General features: G+C 40.5%; 1 protein-coding gene across 2 annotated transcripts in view; it reads right to left on the bottom strand.

Annotated features, from left to right (window-relative positions):
• The window catches only part of EBF1 (early B cell factor 1), a 385,315-nt gene that overhangs the window by 72,908 nt on the left and 292,557 nt on the right, over positions 1-19,850 (bottom strand). For both annotated transcript variants that reach the window (XR_002829372.1, XM_006089069.3), the window contains exon 10: positions 9,301-9,427. Coding sequence is in view for 1 of the 2 variants with exons in the window: in XM_006089069.3 (XP_006089131.1) it covers positions 9,301-9,427 (127 nt within the window). In the remaining variant the exon portion in view is untranslated. The remainder of the gene's footprint in view (positions 1-9,300; positions 9,428-19,850) is intronic.

Raw genomic sequence — 19,850 nt, 5'->3', positions numbered from 1 at the left:
GGGCAACTTATGGATGTCATTGACCCTCCAGAGGTGGTTCAGGATGAAAACAAATGGCTCCACGCTGTAGGTGCATGAAGGCTTAGGAGCTGGTCCCAACCTCTGAGACATCAGCCCTCAGAGCTACCTAGGCTCACTCAGTTGGGCATGGCTGATGAATTCTGACCAATGTGGCCCCCAAAGAATGTGAGTAAAGGATTAATGACCCTGTGTTGTAAGTTCCCAGGAATAAAAAGAGACAAGAACCCCAATTCAAGGTATTTACGCTTTAACAAGAAAATAAGGATATATCTCATTATAAGATTATGCTGAGATGTAAAATGATTATTCAAGACCAAAATTGTTTTAAATTCATAATGTCCTGGTGCTTATGATACATTGTTAAGTGGAAAAAAACCCCAAATTAGTATTATGTAATAAATCACCCTATTTTAGTAATGAGGCAGATACATGCATAGAAAAAAAGACAAGATATGTGCCATTAAAATTCATATTAATAATGTAATATTTATTGAGTGTTTATGTTTAAAGAATTGGTAGAAATGTGGGCACTTTTACTATTTCAATTACTTTCTATTGATGCTTTCTAATTTATCTGAAATCAGTATGGACTATTTTGCCATAAAGAAAGAAAAGCGAGTTGTAATACTCTAGTGGGCGCCACATCACTTAGTTAACAATGAACAGAAAGACCAGCATCCATACCTCTGCAAACATGAACAAATAAGACAGAAAACAATCCTCCATCAAACATTTGGAATACATCTCAGGAAAGGAGGGGGGAAAAAGAAAAGAAATTTAGTTTAGGCTCCCTCCCCACCCCCACCTGTCATCCCTAGGATCTTAGAGAAAGTTTCAACATATATAATTTAAAAACTGAAGGGTTAATTTATCATGATACTGGATAAAAAAAATAAAAACAAAAGCTTTGAAAATCCCCAAATAGTTTATTGGCTTAGAAAACCAAATCATGTTATATCATGCTAAAGAGATTAGAGGTTCAAGACTTTATAGTATTGCATTACGTTGGCAAGAATACATATAAAGCTCAGTTTCTACCTTTATTGTTAATAGCTTTCTAATCCCTGACCAGAAATTTATAGTTTAGAAATGGCAACACATCTTAAAGATTAAAGCCATGTGACAAATAGTTCATGTCCCTTAATAACCAAATCACATGTCTTAGATTGGGGAAGCTTATCTGCCTTTCCTTCTATACGGTTTCATTGGTAGGAAATACTTTATATCCCTATTACATGAATGATGAATGGGACCGTTGGTTATGGTCTGTTATTTGCTTGGCTGTAGTCAATATGTTTTCTTTGGACAGGGATTTCTGTGATTTATCTCTCTCCCAGCCTTATCACTTATTAACTCCGGGTAGACAGGAAAAAGCCAAGGTTGTATATAAGGCCTAGTGGCCATTTAGACCTCTAATGTCAGTGAAAATATCCCTTTTAATGATCCTGTTACACTAGCTACTCAAGTTCTGATTACACTCCACTCCAAATAGGAAATAAAGGTCATATTTCTTGGAAAGTATGTACATAAAATATGCAAAATAATGTGCCTCCTTCAGACCAGCCTTATTCTTTGCAGGAACGGCTTTCATTTTACAGATGTCATAGAAGTACAATGGACTTTTAGAGATTCTTGTTGCTGTTGTACCCATTGTGGCACCAACAGTGCTTAATTTTACAAATGCCAGGGGGTTCAGGGTCACCCATCATACTGACATACATCAGATCAGAAGCAATCATATTTTGTGAAAAAAAAGAACTCCCTTCAGCAGAGAAGAGGCTTGGGACCTACCCTTTGAATCACAAAAGCACAGAGAATAAACATTCCCTCTGCCTTGAATTCTTTTCTTTGTGTGTAAATGGCTCATTTGGAGTAATATTCAAGACATGTGGACAGGAGCAGCCTGTTAATTTTTCTTTCTTCCTGGGTCTCTTCCAATTAGGACACCACTAAGGCAGAACTGCTTGCTAGTCAAGTGTTCATTGCACAGCCTTCATTCAGCTGAATCCCAAATGAAAATGATCTGATAGAAAAGAAAACAATGCTTGCCTTCTTTCCCCCAATTCTCCCTATGTGCTTAGTTATGTCTTTACAACAATTAACATATGTGTTAAAACGTGTTCATGCCCATTCTTTCATTGATACAAGACCCTTGGGACACCCAGAGGAGGAACGTCCCCACCATCTATTAAGCAGAGGAAGCCAAAACTCTGGTAGCCTAAGCTTGCTGTCTTCCTTACCTCCTCATCCAACCCATCTCCACGTCCTGTGCATTTTTCCTCTTAAATACCTCCTGAATCTTCTCACTTTATGCCATCTCCAGCCATTATCATCCAAATTAAAGTCACCAAGTCCCTTTCTCAGACAACTGCAATGGCCTCCCAACAAATCTACCAACATCCATTCTGGTTTCCTATGCTCCATTCAGCCAGTTTTTTCTCCCCCACGTGAAAATAGGGTCATGTCCACCTGTCATTTATGACACTTCAAGGACTGCCCACTGCTCCTAAGATGACAACTTAACTCCTCCCCATGGCTTACAAGGCTTTGCATTGGCTTGTCCCCAACTACTTCTCCAGGCTTCTCGCTTGCTATTCTCTCTTTTGATGTTTCAGCCTCCCTGGAATTCTTACAGCCTTCCAAGATGTCACATTTACTGCCATTCAATGCTTCCTTACATGCTCCTTTCTGCTAGAACACTTATTCTCTTTTCCCAACCCTACCCTTTCTACCCAACCCTTCTCTGATGGCCAGGTTAATTCTTAGTCATCCTTCAAACTGGAGCTCATGCATCTTTACCTGAAAGAAAATCTCTAACTGATCAGTTGGAGTTCCTTTGTTTTATGCTTGTCTGAAACTCTTTACCTATTTTTCTGGGCACTCACCAGATTTGAAATAGTAAACTTATGAATGTCCGTGTTCCCTCATAGACTATAAGATCAATAAAAACAGGGACTATGTCTGGTTTTGCTCGATACAGTTCTAAAAAATTGCCTAGAACTGGTTTAAATCATTGCCTAGAATAGAACAGGCAATCCACAAATATTTGTGAGAAGTAACAAAAGAAAGTAGTAAAACAGAATTAGAACCCAGGTCTTTTGATTCCTACTCTAATACCTAGAAAGAAACAATTTCTTTAATCACATGAAAGTTGGGACATATTTAATACCAATAAAAATGTGCTGTAATTACCAAATCTTTGGATTTTCAAAAAAGACATTCCATTGTCTGCTTCCTTCTTTTTGAGTGTCTTTAAGGGAGCTCTGTCCCACACACTGTCAGGAGTGTATTTACATTGATGAATCTTTTCCTTAGATGCAGGTGCTGTTATAATATCCTCATTTTGGAAGACATAAACAAATGGAAGAATATACCATGTTCATGAAATGATAGAATCAACATCATTAAAATGTCCATACTACCCAAAGCAATCTATGGATTCAATGCAATCCCCATTAAAATACCAACAGCACATACTTCAAGACCTAGAATAAACTCTCCAAAATTCATCTGGAATTTAAAAAAAAAAGACCCAAATAGCTGCAGCAATCTTGAGAAAGAAGGACAAAGTTGGAGAGATTACAATACCAGATATCAAGCTATACTACAAAGCCACTGCTCTCAAAACTGTCTGGTTCTGGCACAAGAACAGACATGAAACCAATGGAACAGAACAGAGAACCCAGAAATCAACCCAAGCCATTATGTTCAATTAATATTTGACAAAGGAGGCAAGAACATAAAATGGAGTCAAGACAATCTCTTCAATAAATGGTGTTGGGAAAATTGGACAGATACATGCAAAAAGATGAAACTGGACCACCAACTTACACCATACACAAAAATAAACTCTAAATGGATTAAAGACTTAAACATAAGATGGGAAACCATAAAAATCTTAGAAGAAGCCATGGGCAGCAAAATGGCAGACATTTGCTGCAGACATTTACTGATACAGCTCCTAGGTCAATAGAAACTAAGGAGAAAATAAACAAATGGGACTATATCAAAATAAAAAGCTCCTGCACAGCAAAAGAAGCCATCAACAAAGCAATAAGAAAGCCCACTGCATGGGAGAACGTATTTGCCAATGTTATCACTGATAAGGGTTTAATCTTCAAAATTTATAGGGAACTCATACAACCTAACAAAAGGAAGATAAACAATCCAATCAAAAAATGGGCAAGGGGCCTAAATAGACACTTTCAAAAGAGTACATACAGAAGGCCAAGAGACCTATGAAAACATGCTCAAAGTCACTAATCATCTGAGAGATGCAAATCAAAATGACAATGAGGTACCATCTCACACCTGTCAGAATGACTATCATCAACAAATCAACAAAGGACAAGTGCTGGCGAGGATACGAGGATACGAGGATACGGAGAAAAGGGAACCCTCTTATACTGCTGGTGGAACCACTGTGGAAAACAGTATGGCGTTTCCTCAAAAACTTAAACACCTTTGAAGGGGTCTGGGGATCGACTATATCCATGTTGCTGTGACCTCCAGAGGAGGGGTAGGAGTTTAGGGGTAGGAAACAAGAGAACAGGTGTGTGTTGTTCCTGAAAAACAAACATCAGAAAACTTGACGAATCAGGGCTGCCTTATTATAACATGTCTTTCTTGAGGCCATTCCTGAGAAAATGGTTGGTCTATCAAAATTCTTGTATTCACATTTATAAATCTTTTTCTTGTTACCTTATGTATAGTTTGCTCTTTTTGTTTGTGGTTGATTGGCATTACTTGTTTCTTTAATTTCCTGATGCCTACAGTATTGTTACTACAAGTCCTCAAGGACATTTCTTAGACCTCTAGGGAAATGCTGGAGAAGATAAACAATACATGAAAAACATTTACGCCATGGTAGGGACTCGGCAAGGAATGAATGAATAATAATGATGGCCATCAGTCATTAAAGCAAACACCCAACATCTGGCTAGGTGCTCATGCTAGCTCATGCTGGGTACTTTACATACATTCCTCTGATACTAAACAACCCCAGTAAAGTATGATTCCCTTGTAAAGATGAGGTGATTGTGGTGCAGAGCCATCAATGTCCCCAACATAACCTCTCTAGTAAGTGGTAGAGTTTGAGAGTTGAATCTACACCTATGATCTCTTGAACCCTAGAATCAATCACTATGTTGTAACATATCCTTGGAAGTGAGGGAGGAAAGAATGGGGGGAATAAAATGAAAAGGGGGGAGAGAGGGAGGGGGAAGAGGGAGAACACAAGAGGAATGGAGAGAAAAAAGGAAAACTTGAAAGACACGCAAGCATGTCATTGAGTTTCACAGCAGATTCAGCTACAATACAATGGCCCTTCTATATGCAGTTATTTTGGGCATGAGGTACAAACAGGAAACATTTCCAGGAAGAATTTTTTTCAAAGTTAATTCTGAGACTAATATATAGGGATTTGGTTCAGTCCTTCCACAGGGACAGGAAGTTTGGTGAACAATGTTAAGAATGGGAGAACCTGGAGGTTGAAATAGTCTGAGTGATCTAACCAAACATCTGAGCGGTTAGATTATTATCCTTGGGGCTTTCTCCAACGTTGCGGGGAGCAGGCAGTATTCAGCTCTTCGTGCACACCTAAGCCGGTCGAACCTTGTCCCAGTGGCCCATTTGTCCAGCTACATTTTCCCTAAAGGTAGCAGCCTCTCCAATAGAGAAATAACTGGATGAAGTAAAAACTGCCTTTGGATTTGGCCACTTCTTAACAGGAAAACCAATTCTAAGAACTTTGAAGAAGCAGCTAAAGGCTCCTAAGAGTCTTTTGTCAGCTCCAAAGATTACTTAAAGTTTAGCCAGAGAGATTACAATCCTACAAGATCCAAGTCTCTTAAAGATGTCACAATTGTAGGAAAACAAGCTGGGAGAATAACAAAGGCTCTGGGAAGACCCCCTTCCATGGCACTGGGGGTTTATGGGAGGTTTGCTTCCTCTTGGACCGACTGACCAGAAACCCGATTAGAGGGAGGGCTTTGAAAACAGTCCTGTGGTTGGAAAGGGTGTTTGCTTCCTTCTATTAGAAAACATTGAGCATTTAAAGTCAGCCTTGCCCTGGGTTTCCGTAAGAATAACTGGCCACAACAAAGAAGACTGGGAAAGTGCTGTTGAGCTTCTCTGGTCTAATAAAGTTGGGATTCACTTTGCCCTGCGCTCTGATTGGGCAACCACAGGAGACCCACACATCTGGCAGCTAAGCATCCCTCACATGTCCCTGGGCTGAAGAACGAGGATGGAGGGTGCGCTCACAGTCCTTACAAGTGGAGCCAGCTTGCAGGCAATCTGTGTTTAGTCAAATCCTTCCCTCCCTCCTCAAAAAGTCTGCCTCTATTTGCATAGATTAGGCCATGCTGTTCCTCCCTCTCTCTCTCTCTCTCTCAACGATTATGAATTTTCAGAGACTTCCACATCTATACACCCAAACCCTCTCACACACGCTCAGAAAACAGCAACTGTGCCTCAGTTTGGGTTGTTATTTTTAAGTCTTAGGATTTTTTTCTTTTTTAAGGAAAAAATTCCAAGTGACATTCCATTATGAAACAGGAGGGCTGGCTCCCCATGCAGAAAACCAACTCTCACATCTTGAAACACTGTGGATGTTCAAGAAAATGAAGTGTGAGCTTCTGTGGGTGGAGGGAAGAAGAGGGCTAACATTTGCAATGACCTGTGCTCTCATACAATGAACAGAGGAGGGGTTTTCCCACCCTCCTCTATGCCTTCACTAGTGAGCGGTGGCAAGCAGAGAGGTAAACTGAGAGAGTCACAGGAGCTGGGAGCACCACCATGAACAAGTGACCCTGGGTACAGGCATTTCATGCTAATGATCAAGAGGCCCATGTATAGCTCAGCCTTTAACAGAGATTCCCTTTTGTTAGAAAGGATAATATCACCGTGACTGTTAACAGCCAACTACATCAGTGGGGACGTTTTCATGCCAATTTCTTCAAATTTTTCTTTTTGCCACATGGGGAGAGGTTAGACTCTCTCCTAGAATGCTGATAAAACGAAGTCTTCTTGTCTATTGCCCACAGTCTGAGGCCAGCAGAAGTATTTTTTATACTTTACATTTCTTGTACATTTACAAGTGTACACACACACCCAGGATTTCTCCCTCTTATCCTTAACTTTGTTAGACTGGCAAATATGCCACTTTTACCTTTGATCTTAATTCCCCTCTGATACGGGTTTTCCAAGATGTGATTTCTTAAATTGATGGCAATTTTTTTAAATGGTTAAAAAAAAATTCCAAATAATGATGGGTCCCTAGCTATTTTCTTTTGAGAAGTTAAGTAATTTAATGGGGATGATTAAAAAAAAAAAACTTTATGGCCAGGTGGCTCAAGGGGATATTTTGTTGAACACTGATTAAAAATAATTTCTTCTAAATGAGACCTGACCACAAAATGGAACCATTAATGGGCAGGGACGTTGTCACCAAGGCGGAATCATGCCTGATTGCCTCTCGTACCTCCCACCACACGACATTTTCTTCTCCTTTTCTTGTTCTTAATAGCAGAGTAAATAAGCAGCCAGCGAGGCCTAAATGTTTTCGGCCAAAAGCAGAGTCCAAACTCCTCAGAGAAAACATTTGGCCTCTGTGGTTTTGTAATATGTTCCAGAACACCGAGTTCAGCGAGGAACATTGTGAAAAACTCCCACCCATCGGAATGATGGTGGGGAATGTTACAGTATCAGAAGTTGCAATTGGTCCTTTTCCTGCAGGCCCATAATGAGGCTTGTAAAAAAAAAAAAAAGTAGTGCTATGTGGAAGTTCTCATGGGAAAAATGAATGGCAAGAAATCCTAGCTTTAAAAGAAACAGCTAATCTGCTAGTTTGATTGTTCTTCAAAACTTACGCTGAACCAATGAGCCTAATTAAAAACACTTGGCCTACTTCTATAAAGCATCGTCGCTTTCTCTATGCTTCGTTTGTATACACCACAAAACTCCAGATAGACTATTATTTTTTCAAGTGCTCACTAACAAAGTGCTGACTTTGTTGGGATGGCTGAGCTAATTTCTTGAACTCAGTGTGAAACCTTAGCTAAACAAAATTGTGGTAATTTTCCTTAATTTGTAAAAGTGATTGGAGTGCAAACAAAATTTTCCTCTTGGGTCAATCCTATAATTTTCAATTAACTAAAACTAATCGTCAAGCAGGCACCAAACCTGCATTTTGTTTAAAGGGCTGGGAGGCATTTCCAAGGGTCAGGATACATTAATTGTTTTTATAATTTTGAGGGGGTTGGGGAAAGAAAGAGAAAGAGAGACAGACACTAAGAAGCATGGTTGATTTTGTTCCTGGTATTTAAATACAAAAGGTAAGATGCTTTGAGGTAAAATGCCACAGCAAAATAAAATGTGTCTATTGAATTGTATGGTTATAATTAGGATGTGTTAACAGACTGCACTGGTCCTTTATTGAATGAAGGCAGAAACATGGGACCACTTCCTGGAGACAGCTATGCAGGGATGACTACTACGAATCAGGGGGTACATGAGTCCCACTGTAGTCTTTGGACCAGCAGCAGCAGCCACACCCAGGAGCTTGTCAGAATGCAGACTCTCAGGTCCCCCACCCAGAGCTACTGAATCAAAATCTGAGTTGCAAACAGATCCCTGCGTGTCCAGTTTGCACAGCACAATCCGAAGATCTCTGAAAGTGCACAGTGGGCACTCAGACCATGCACTCAGTGTATTTCCATAGAGAACCTGCCTGCTTCTCTCCACCGATGGGAGGGAACTCACCTCCCACCTGTAACCCTAGCTTCTTACCACTAGGCAGATCCGCATGCCAACTGCAGCTTACAGGGAAACAAAGCACCAACACAGAAGTTAATGTGCAAACTACCAACTGTCTACAGTACAAAAGCTGTGCCCAGATTGGAAGAAAGTCGCACTGTTCTTTAAAGCACATCCGTACTCCATAAAGCAAGCCAACCCCAGCACGGATGGTGTATCATCCAGAGAGGGCCTTTCCCCCTTCCTTTATTTCTCATTCTGCTTCTTAAGGAATCCAACCCATTATTTTGACGGATCCTGTCATTCAACATGGCCACCCAGGTGAATTCATAATAATTAATAATAATAACAATAATAATAATAGCAGCAACTCATTTGGTCATGCATATGGTGAAATAGAGAAAGAAAACAGTTCTTAACAGAAACTAGAGTTCAAAAAAATACACACTTATACATACAAGATCAAGTGAAAGACCCACGAGGCCAAGGCAGCCCGGTGCTCACCCCTGCAGTGGTTCTTACCTGTGTAAATGAACCTTCCCGGAGTCCCTTTGCAGAACTGTTTGGATTTGTAGGACAGTGTGACTTCTACAACGCCAGGGATGTGCCGAGGAGGGGTCTGCACGCGGATGGCATGGGGAGTGATCAACTAGGGGAGACATTTGGAAGAAAAAAAATGTCATTGCAATATGGAAAGGACTCATATTTGCAACTCTGCTATCAGCTCTCAATAAACAAAGCTTTAAAACACATAATGAACCTGTCAGTGTTTAAATACAATCTCGAAGGAGCCTATATAAAAGACACGGACAACAATATTTACAAGTGCTCAGAGGACAGCCATAACAAGTTTATCGGAGTTTTCCTACACGGCAGGCACTCTGCTTCCTGGTTTGCAGAGTGAACCTGGCCTAATGAAATGATTTATCTACACCAGGATATCCTTTGGAAAATCTCTGTTTAAAGCAGACACCCCACTCAGAGCTGGGCTCTGTCGTGTCTCTCCAGAAGTCGGCGGGCCTGGTATTTGAACTGAGCCCTTAAACATGTGGAAAGCACAGAGGTAGGAAATCACTGGGCCAAGGCACTCTGATTAGCTGCAGAGCACACTATGAAATGCCCCTAAAGACCATTTGGTGCATTAACTACCAGAGGCACAATCAAAGGGCTTTAACCTGCCTCCCTGGAATAGTTTATGGATCTGGCAGAACTAAGGACTGTCCATAAAAGGGAAATGGAAGGTTGGGGAGGGGCCTGCAGAATGATCACTGGTCCATTATACAACGCCACGTGCACAACGAGAAAGCTTGTTTCTGAACCCTGTTGGCAATCAGATTACACCGCGAAGCAGAATTTATTTTTTATTACTCTTTATCTTTGTTTATATAACTGAAATGTTATTAGTGGCCATAAAACTGGCATTATCTGGTTCTTTGAAAAATCCAGCCCTGGTATTTGACGGGTTGACGTCTGATGGTGCTGGATTCTATATATTCTCTCTCTGTGGTAGCTGCCATTGCCCACTTCTTCACTTCTCTCACATTCATTTAGCTCAAATATTTGTGGAATATTGAGTCAGTCTACTATGGGTTAGTACTTCAGTTTGTACCAACGTATGTGTGTGCTGTCCTTATGGGTATAACTTAGAAAGGGCTTTTGTTTTAATGTGTAAGCCAGGCCCAATCCAAATGTTTGCCCCGAGAATCACAGGTGACACCATGAGAATCAAGGTGACACCCATGAATACCAGCCAGTGGGTCCTGCCTGAGTCCACCGTCCTAACACAGAGTCCTGGGGGAGAGAATGGGGGAAGTGGATATTGCTGACGTCCACAGTAACTTCTGTCAAATGCTCTTTCTTGAAAAATAAAGAAAAGGCTATCGGCACAAAAATCATAAAATGATTAGAAAGGCCTATCTTCGTCCACAGATGGTGTGGAGCTTTAGCTTAGTTGCTGGAGTCACACAAGATACTTCAGTAAACCCCCTGGATGCTGAGTCCATTGCCATGGCCCAGTGTTTGGATGGCTAAGGGTTTACCCGGAAAAGGCACAAAACACTATTGACTTCAAGTTTCATTCCTTTCATATTGAAATTCTTCCCAAATGCACATTATGTTTTATAAAATAAGCAGCAACTAGAGTTGCTATCATATTAAAAGTATGTATCATTTAACTCAGCCCTGAGAAATCAAGGTCTTCATTCAGAATACCCCTTTTTACTAGTATATCTTTCTGTGATATAGAAAATCCTTCAGTGACTTCTGAGGTTATAAGAGGCTGTTTCCCCATACCAAATGGTACCAGGTAGCTTTGGTTTTAAAATTAGTTCTATTTTATTCAGTCTCTTTGTCTGTTTCCTCCTGGTGTCCTTTGTACCTTCTAATCTGCTGTTCTTATTTATAAGCATTGAAATCAGGAAATCAAGTTTATTATTATACAGAGAATATGAGAAAGAAAGAGGCTCTAAAGGGCGGTAAAAGATGATCTTCCAAAATCAAGTGCACGTTTAATCTGTTGTTCAGACAGTGTCTTTGCAGTGTTAGGAATTAATACTCATTGAGGGTCCTAGGAGGTATCTATTACACTCCTGAGGATTTTACATCTAAACATTAATTTGGCCAGAGCAATGGCTTTTATTATTATCCTTTTTTTTCAGATGTGAAAACAGAATCTTAAAATGGTTAAGTTGCTTGTATAAGATCATCCTCATTAGGGCAAAAAGTGACAATGATATAGTTCAAAAACCACAGTGGTAAATACTATTACCCATACAGAAGAAATTGTCCATATGGAAACTTTTAAAAAGCAGTAACAAACTCAAATTTTTCAGATCCAAAGACTGTATGTGTGTGTATTTCTATCCTTATGCTATATCTATTTTTCAATTACTCCCTGATCCTCGGCTGTGTTTTTGATGGTTAAAGTCGCCATATTGTTATATTCCAAATAGGTGGTATGCTTCTATTTTTAAGAATTACTTAGGATGTAGAGTAACGTTAAATCACAATAATACTTAGGAGGACTTCCAGCCAGTTAGAAAATCCTTCACCTCCCCTCTCTTTATTCCAGGAAAAGTTTTTTTTTAATATGGAAAGACATTAGTAAATAGATGAGTGAAGATGTCTTTTTTTAAGTATAGGGACTTACATTACCTACTAGAGGCCCAATGCATGAAATTCGTGCAAGGGGCTCGGCCCCCGCCACAGCGGAGGCTGCCTCTGCCTCAGCCCCACCAGCTGCCTGCCTGCCTCTGCCTCAGCCTCCACCCACCGCCTGCCTGCCTCTGCTTCGGCCCCTGCCTACCGCAGCTTTGTCCTGAAGGTCGTCCAGAAGGTCATCCAGAAGGATGTCCAGAAGGACATCTGGTCTAATTAGCATATTATGCTTTTATTATTATAGATGTGCTGCTACACTGAGGAATAAAATTTATGGGCTTTTTTTAATTGATTAGATATGACAGTGATGACTCTACTGATTTGAGAGTAGGGTGTTAGCATAAAACATTAGGCTCAGAGAACTGAACCACATTTTCACATGTAATTTCATTTTCAGTTCTAGTCAATTGCCCCAACTAAAGCAGAGATTTCTTCTAGAAATCACTAAGCTTCACAAATGAGGCAAAATATGAATCATCATTAGAAAATGAATTCACTGGTGTTTTTCTTTCTGTGGATGTTAGTCTGGGAACAGTCTCTGGCATTGACACATGATATTAATGGCTTACAGAGGGAAAATATTTTATCTGACTTTTATCCATTTGAAAACATAGGCTTATTTACTAATAACTCCAAAAATCATAGAATTTATTTCTCAAAGGAATGCTAGTAATCATTTAAAACTAACACTCTCATTGCAACACCTCAGGACACAAACATTCAAAAAAGTCCAGTGGCTTCAAAAAATTGAGCCAACAACATCTCAGGGGAAGGACGGGGTCTGGATCTGGAAGTCTAGACCCAAAGATCACACACACACACACACACACACACACACATGCACACACACACACAACACACACACACACACACACATATTCCGGAATAAATTTCCTACATCGTTCCAACCTGGTTGAACTAAGGTAGTCACTCTCAGCAAAAGAAGGAGGAAGGGCTCGAGTAAATCTAAATTTTCCAAACTTCCATCATTAAAATACCACTTTCTCGGTTTTGCCATATCTGTATGTCACCTATACAATTATGTACTTAAAAAATTAATTACCTTTTTGTTTAAAAATATTTTTTTTAAAAAAAGAAACTTTCTATCACTACTGTAACTAAAAAACTGGTATCCTCTGCCAAAATAAGGAGGTATTCTAGACGGTAATCTTAAAGTTAATTTGATGTTGTTAAATTCTAGCTGAATCATGTTGACAACCTGAAGGAGTTTACTGAAAACAGAAAGTAGTTAGTGTGAGGTGTGACAGACTTATATGCCCCAACTGAGACTTTCTCTATTAACATAAACCCAAAGGATTCGATGAGAAATGAAACGGAGAAGGGCTTTCTCACCAGGTGATTCAGTTCTACTTTATGTCTGTGTCAAATCCAAAACTGCCTCCTGTAATGCCTGGGACACATGATCCATACTTTGGGAAATACTGCTCTAAGTGATTAGAGAACAGAGTCACTCTTTTAACTCAACTTCCTTAAATTACAAATCAAATGAGTTGTGCTAAAAATAAGCATTTTCTTGAAACTCTGTAGCATCTGACACTACTTTCTCCCATCTTGGAAGTCTCCACTGTGACACTAATTATAAGATATACGACTTGCAGTGTGTCTAATGGTTACCAAAGCACTTGCACAGCCACTATCTCTGAAACCCGTCCTTGTGGGATATGTATTCCAGATGAGAAATTTGATGGCTGGGCAAGTTAACCAAAATTATTTAAAACACCAGGAAGGAAACCAATCTCTTATGCCTGCAAATAAGTGTTTTCCAGACCGCATCTCTTATTCATAGGCTCCTGTGTTCCTCATTTTCAAACTTTTCCTTTCTGCCAACTTCTTAATTGGAGAACTGTCACAATCTTTGTTCTATATTTTCCTCTGTTTTTAGTTGCCTAACATTTCTTGAGTTCACACACTGACTCAACCACCTCAGCTAAACTCACTTCTAAATCTCCACCTGTAGCTTTGACCTCTTTGGCTAAGCACCAAACCTTGATTAGCAACAGTAACAGAATCTCCCCAAACATGTCTAATTGCCACCTCAATTTCAAGGTGACCCAAGCTAAATTTATCATCTTACTACCTGTCAATGTATTTCTTGCCTCTGTGTTTGCTTTCACATGTAAGGGAATGCTATCCTTTGAAACACCCAAAATAGAAAACTTGAGATCATATTTATTTCTCCTCCCTTCAATTTTCCTTTTAGTCATGTTGATTCCCTCCTCCACCCTCCCCCTCTCCCCCCCACCCCGTCCCCACCACACACATATCTGAACACCACTGGCTCTGCTTCTTCACTTTCTCCTATTCAGTTTATTACCATTTCTCACTCAGACTATTTTCTAAATATCCTCCCTCTATTTCTATTTTCTCCTCCAGAATTATCTTCAAAGACAACCTCATCATGCCATTCCCTGACTCAAACTCTCAGCTGCCTCAACTGCCCCATTTACAAATTCCAAACTCCTTGGAATAATATTCAGAGTGCTCCTAGACCTGACGTCCATCTCCCTTTCTAGTCTTACTTCCCATGTTGCCTTTAGACATTCTGGAAAGTATGGCATGTGGATACATCAAAATATCAATCCTTGCCTGACATCTTTGTTTTGTCCATGCTATGCCTTGCCTGAAACATCCCCCTACTCATCAAAGTATCAAGAGAGGTACCACTAGATGGTAAAGTTATGGGTCATTTAATTTTCCTCTGCATACCTCTCTGAGTTCACTAACTTCTCAGCAATAAGAATTCATTAACATTGTAATCAGAAGAAATCATTTTAAAGTGTGACATTACAATGAAGGAAACACGCACGGTCTCTGCAAGGCCCCAGGAGAGGCTGCCTGGCCAAGCTCCTTGTCTGAGCATTTTCTTCTCCAGACTCAGAGCACAAGAGCAGAAGTTTCCCGTGGGGCTGGGCCAGGTGAGGCACATCGCTATGACCTCTGGGTGCAAAGTGAAGCTACTGTTGCTGTGAGAGAGATGGAACACGTGAGAGGGGGCGGTGGATAGCGCCTGTCCTCAACAGAAGTGCAAGAAACAGGAGAGAGGAACTTTTCTTTTTTCTATGAATGCACAGAAGATTGTGTGTGTGTGTGGCGGGGGTGGGGAGGGGGGGGAGGAAGGGGGGTGCATGGTGGATGCACAACTCCAAAAGAGACAGTCTGCAAAGTCTGGCAGCCCAGAGAGGAGCATGGGAGAGGACAAAAGCCTCTTGCAGAAGTGTGACCTGCATGGAGGTAAATGGGAGTACCTAGCATTTTTAAATACCTGTTAATGAACACATGTAGAATTCTGGGGGAAAGGGCAATTGGGAACTACTTCCTTCTCTGAGAGCCAGTGGCACGCACTATCTCTATCCCTCTAGCACACACTGAATGGGCGGTGGTGATGACCTCCACTGTGACTTCTGCAGCAATGGCCTTTTGCTGTCTTCTAATTATGTGCCAAGCACTGTGTGAAGCTGCTTCAGTGACTACTGTCCTCTAGTATGAGGGGCAGGTATGGGCATTAGCTAATGAGTTTCAGGCGAGTTAAGAAATATGCTCAGGGAACCAATCAGAAGTGGCAAGCCTGCCTGACCAATAACAGACCATACTTACACGACCAAGGCTGTCCCTCCCCAATATTGTCTGTTGCTTTTCCATAATTGCTGGTTTGCGTGCTTTCCCCGCTAGCTCTACCCCTGAGAGGACAGACTGGGTCCTCAGCTTCTCCTACATCTTCAAAGGTTCTGTCTGGGAACATAGTAGGTCCTCAAAAAAACCCTTCTCATGGGTGAGAGGCTAGCTGAGAATGAGTTCTTAGCAAAACAAAAGAGCCATTCCAAGATAAGCCTTTATGCATGTTTTCCAACCCGTGGGTCTATATGAAATAAATGCAAATTGAAGTTCCAAGCCACAAAGCCAAAAGAATAACTGGGATTACTAGAAAGCACACCAGTGATTTTTCATTACTGGCCTTAGGATTTAATATTTTAGCCTTAATCACTTTCAACACGAAAAAGTTATTTTTTTCAAAAAGTCCAAAACAAGCAAAGACTTACAGAGAAGAGGTAAAATGAAGGAAAAGTTTCTTCTCTGGGAAAATGGTTAACACTAATGACTAGAAAAAAGCCTAAAGTGGTCCCTGGTAGGGTGAGTTTTAGGTGTTACCCATCCAAAGGCCTGGGTTCTAGGGTGCGCTGGCCCACTCACCCACTGTCACCCTCGGTGCCTCAGTTTACTCATCTCATTACTGCCCCAGCCTATCTGCGCTGTGGGAATACTTACAATAATGTAAAAGATGCTTTGTGTTTGGGAAGAGCTCTTTGGGGATCCTAAAGCACTTTCCAGATTAATTTTTTAATTTATGTATTAATAATTCTCACAGCATTCTCCCTCCTCCTCAATTAGGATAATAATATCCATCTCTTTTGAGATAGGCAGGGGGTGCTGAGTGCTGGACATGAAGCAGACACTTAACTAAGGAAACCATAACATACCAGCATAATTAAAGCTTCAGAACCAAATCATCCAAGGATTTTTAAAGAGACAACACAGTGGTAGTGAGCGAACAAGAACACTGATTTTCTCTCCACTCTGGAACATTCATCTTTCTGTAGTTAAAGACGGCATTTAAAAAAAAAATTATCTTCAGGAGTTCCTGAAGGAAGCTGAAATATGAAAAGTATATATTCGTGGCGACTGTCCCGGCTGAACCTCCGTATTATATCTCTGTTTCCCCCGAAGTGGATATGACATAAATCAGGGGACATCAGCTTTTCTGAGGCCCTCGGTGTATTCTGGTTTGCTCCCTAATCAGACTTCTCTGGGTTTCATAACACAGATTTTTTTGTTCCCAAGAACTGCCTGTCTCAAAGGCAGTCTATGATTTCTCAGGGAACGTGAGAGAACGCCAGTGGAGGCAGTTACTGTTTCACAAACATTCTGGTTTCCCTTTGTCCTTTCAACAACATAAATTTAAACCAATGTTTAGCAAAATATGTTGGGTTACACGAATTCCCAGAGATAAACTCTATGGATGAATGTCAGAGGAGACTGTTGAACATAAAGTCTCAGGGACTGAGTTAAATGAGGAATTTGAAAGCTAGCTTTTGAATAGTTAGCAGAATTTCTTAAAACTGTCTGAAATCCCTCTCATATGGACATAGACACAGATACAGAGTACGGAGGTATAGATATATTTTCCTATCTTATTGTCTGTGTCCCACAACTAGAATATAAGCCCATTAGGATATAAACTTTGTCTTGATTTCACTATGGTGTTTCCAGCTTTACCAGTACCTGGAACTAGTAGACACTCAATAAACACAGGGTGGGGCAAAAGTAGGTTTACAGTTGTGAGTATGCAAAGCACAGGGTTCATTCTTGTATTATTATTTATTAATCATACTTTCCATACAAACAACCGTAAACCCCTTTTGCCTCATCCTGTACTTGTTGAATGCTGAATGAATAAATTCCATGATGCCATTAACCACCCCTAATAATTAGGATAAAGATTCAATGAAGTCCCTTATCAACCTACAAAAAGAAATAATCAATACCACCCCATTCAAAAATCTTGGTACTAAAGAAAAAAAAATCATTTTTACTTCATCTCCACAAACTTCCTGGCAGCCTCCATAAGCATTTGCAAAAACATACCACCCAATTCTTCTTACCAAATAAACTACCCAGGCCCCTAAGTCAATGCAGTTAACTGTATAAAACAAAACAGCAACAAGATCATCTTTCAAAATAACAGCTTTGGGGGCTGGGGGGGGCGGGGCAGGGAGGGAAGCTAAACTGAATACATTATACTTCAACTACCTTTGGTTTTGTGGGTTGATTTATTTATTTATTTTTTTGGTAATTTATTTTTTAAATAAACTTTCTCCAGCTCTCTTCCCAGGACGTAAATCTCGAGCCAATTGGGCCCATTAAAGACTGGAACCCATCCTGACCATCTGGGGGCTGGAGAAGCGCCGTGAGTTCCTGAGGTCCGCAGTATTCCAGGAGGAGGGACTGGACCCGGCAACGCCAGGCCCTGTGGTTTGAAACAGCACAATGAGCTCTTTCTCAAGGCTTGTTTTTCTAAGTCCAGTCAAGAAGGGACATCGTTCCTTAATCAGGCCTGGCTTAGGGTCCTGGGCTCCTACTTGTTTGTTTGGAAATTAAAATATAAAAGAAAGAAAAAACAAAGCCGGATACATTTATGGAAGAGGCTGAATGTTTGTTAACAATGTTGGCGGTTTGTGGGCCGGATCTTTGCCTATGGAATTAGGAAAGAAAACTCTAAGAACCAAAAGGCTGACAGATGGGGAAGCAGGGAATTAATTCACCTTTCAGCAAGACTTGTAGGGTCTCTCAAAGCTCTAAGAGAAGGACATCAAAATACTAAACAGAGACTCATTCTAACTTGTTTTGTGTGTGTGGTTTAGTTCATATGTGCATACTGCGTACATTATACTTGCATATATATTCAGTAATTCCTCGTCTAACACGCCCCTTCAGGAAGTGAGCAGCACAGGAAACCAAAGCCAAACCCCTCTGAATACTGTGCCATCCCAACTGCTCTCGCTGGAAGCCGTACAGGGATGCATCACACACGTCACTGTTAGAGAGAACACAGTGATGACTCGGGGCCCCTGTCCTTGTGAGCCGTCATTAATGTGCTCCACAATAATCAAGTTCTTCATCTGCTTTTTAGGTTGCTCCATTTCTGCCCTTGACACTAAGCTGTCACTTCTGCTGTCCCTGAACCTGCTTCTAACCACCTGCCTCTAGCTCTTTCCTATGAGCTGGGGAAAAAGATAACATCGTTTGTTAGAAATTACTCTTCTGGTTACCCTAAAGTCTTTTATTTTATGTGTTTACTTTTTTTGCTGATTTCTGATGTCATGCTGAATTTGGGAGGGTTAAGGTCATTGTCACACTCTTCTCTGGATAAATGAGGTTTCACTACATTCTCTCTCTCTCTCTCTCTCTCTCTCTCTCTCTATATATATATATATATATATATATATATATATATATATATATATATATAATTGATTTTTTACAGAGAGGAAGGGAGAGAGATAGAGAGTTAGAAAGACCGATGAGAGAGAAACATCGATTTAGCTGCCTCCTGCACACTCCCCACTGGGGATGTGCCCGCAACCAAAGTACATGCCCTTGACCGGAATCGAACCTGGGACCCTTCAGTCTGCAGGTTGACGCTCTATCCGCTGAGCCAAACTTGTTAGGGCCACTACATTCTTATTAAATGGTAGGAGTTGGCTCTGGAGTCAGATGGATTTGGGTTCAAGTTGAGGCTTTGCAAATTATCAGCTGTGGCCCTTGGAAAGTCACTCAACCCCTACCTCTCTAACCTTTAGTTTCATTATCTGGGAAGGGAGGTGGGATAGGGAAAAGGGGCCAGCTATATAATTAGTGTTATTTTAAGGATTAATTGATATAATGCCTGCAGTGAGTTAGGAGGAGGCCTCACTGGCATCAATCATTACAAAGTGTTAGTTTTATTACTACTTAATCCTCACCATAACCAACAGATTTACATGGAGTTATTTATGTGCAGCCTTATTGTACAACAAATATATCTAAATATAAACTACCTAACCACAAATGCATTTACAAAAACTAAACTGCAATCTGTCTGTCTGGTACTGACACTTTAGGGCATCATTGAGTACAACAGTTGCTAGTGAGGAGCATTTGTTTGAATTAATTAATTGATTAATTAATATCATTCAACAATGTTTCATATAAATTTGTATAAATTAATGTCTTTGGTGTGCAAGGCTCTGTGCTAGACACTGTAGGAGACTAAGCTGAATGCAGCATGGACCCTGCCTCTGAAGGAGAGAGCAGCCCTTAAATAACATTAAAGATAGAAAGTATAAGGAACCTTATATGGT

The sequence above is a fragment of the Myotis lucifugus genome, unplaced genomic scaffold (genome assembly GCF_000147115.1).
Source record: "Myotis lucifugus unplaced genomic scaffold, Myoluc2.0 scaffold_56, whole genome shotgun sequence".
Classification (NCBI taxonomy): domain Eukaryota; kingdom Metazoa; phylum Chordata; class Mammalia; order Chiroptera; family Vespertilionidae; genus Myotis; species Myotis lucifugus.
The sequence above is the reverse complement of the archived record's forward strand: the minus strand, read 5'-3'. Positions and strand labels throughout refer to the sequence as shown.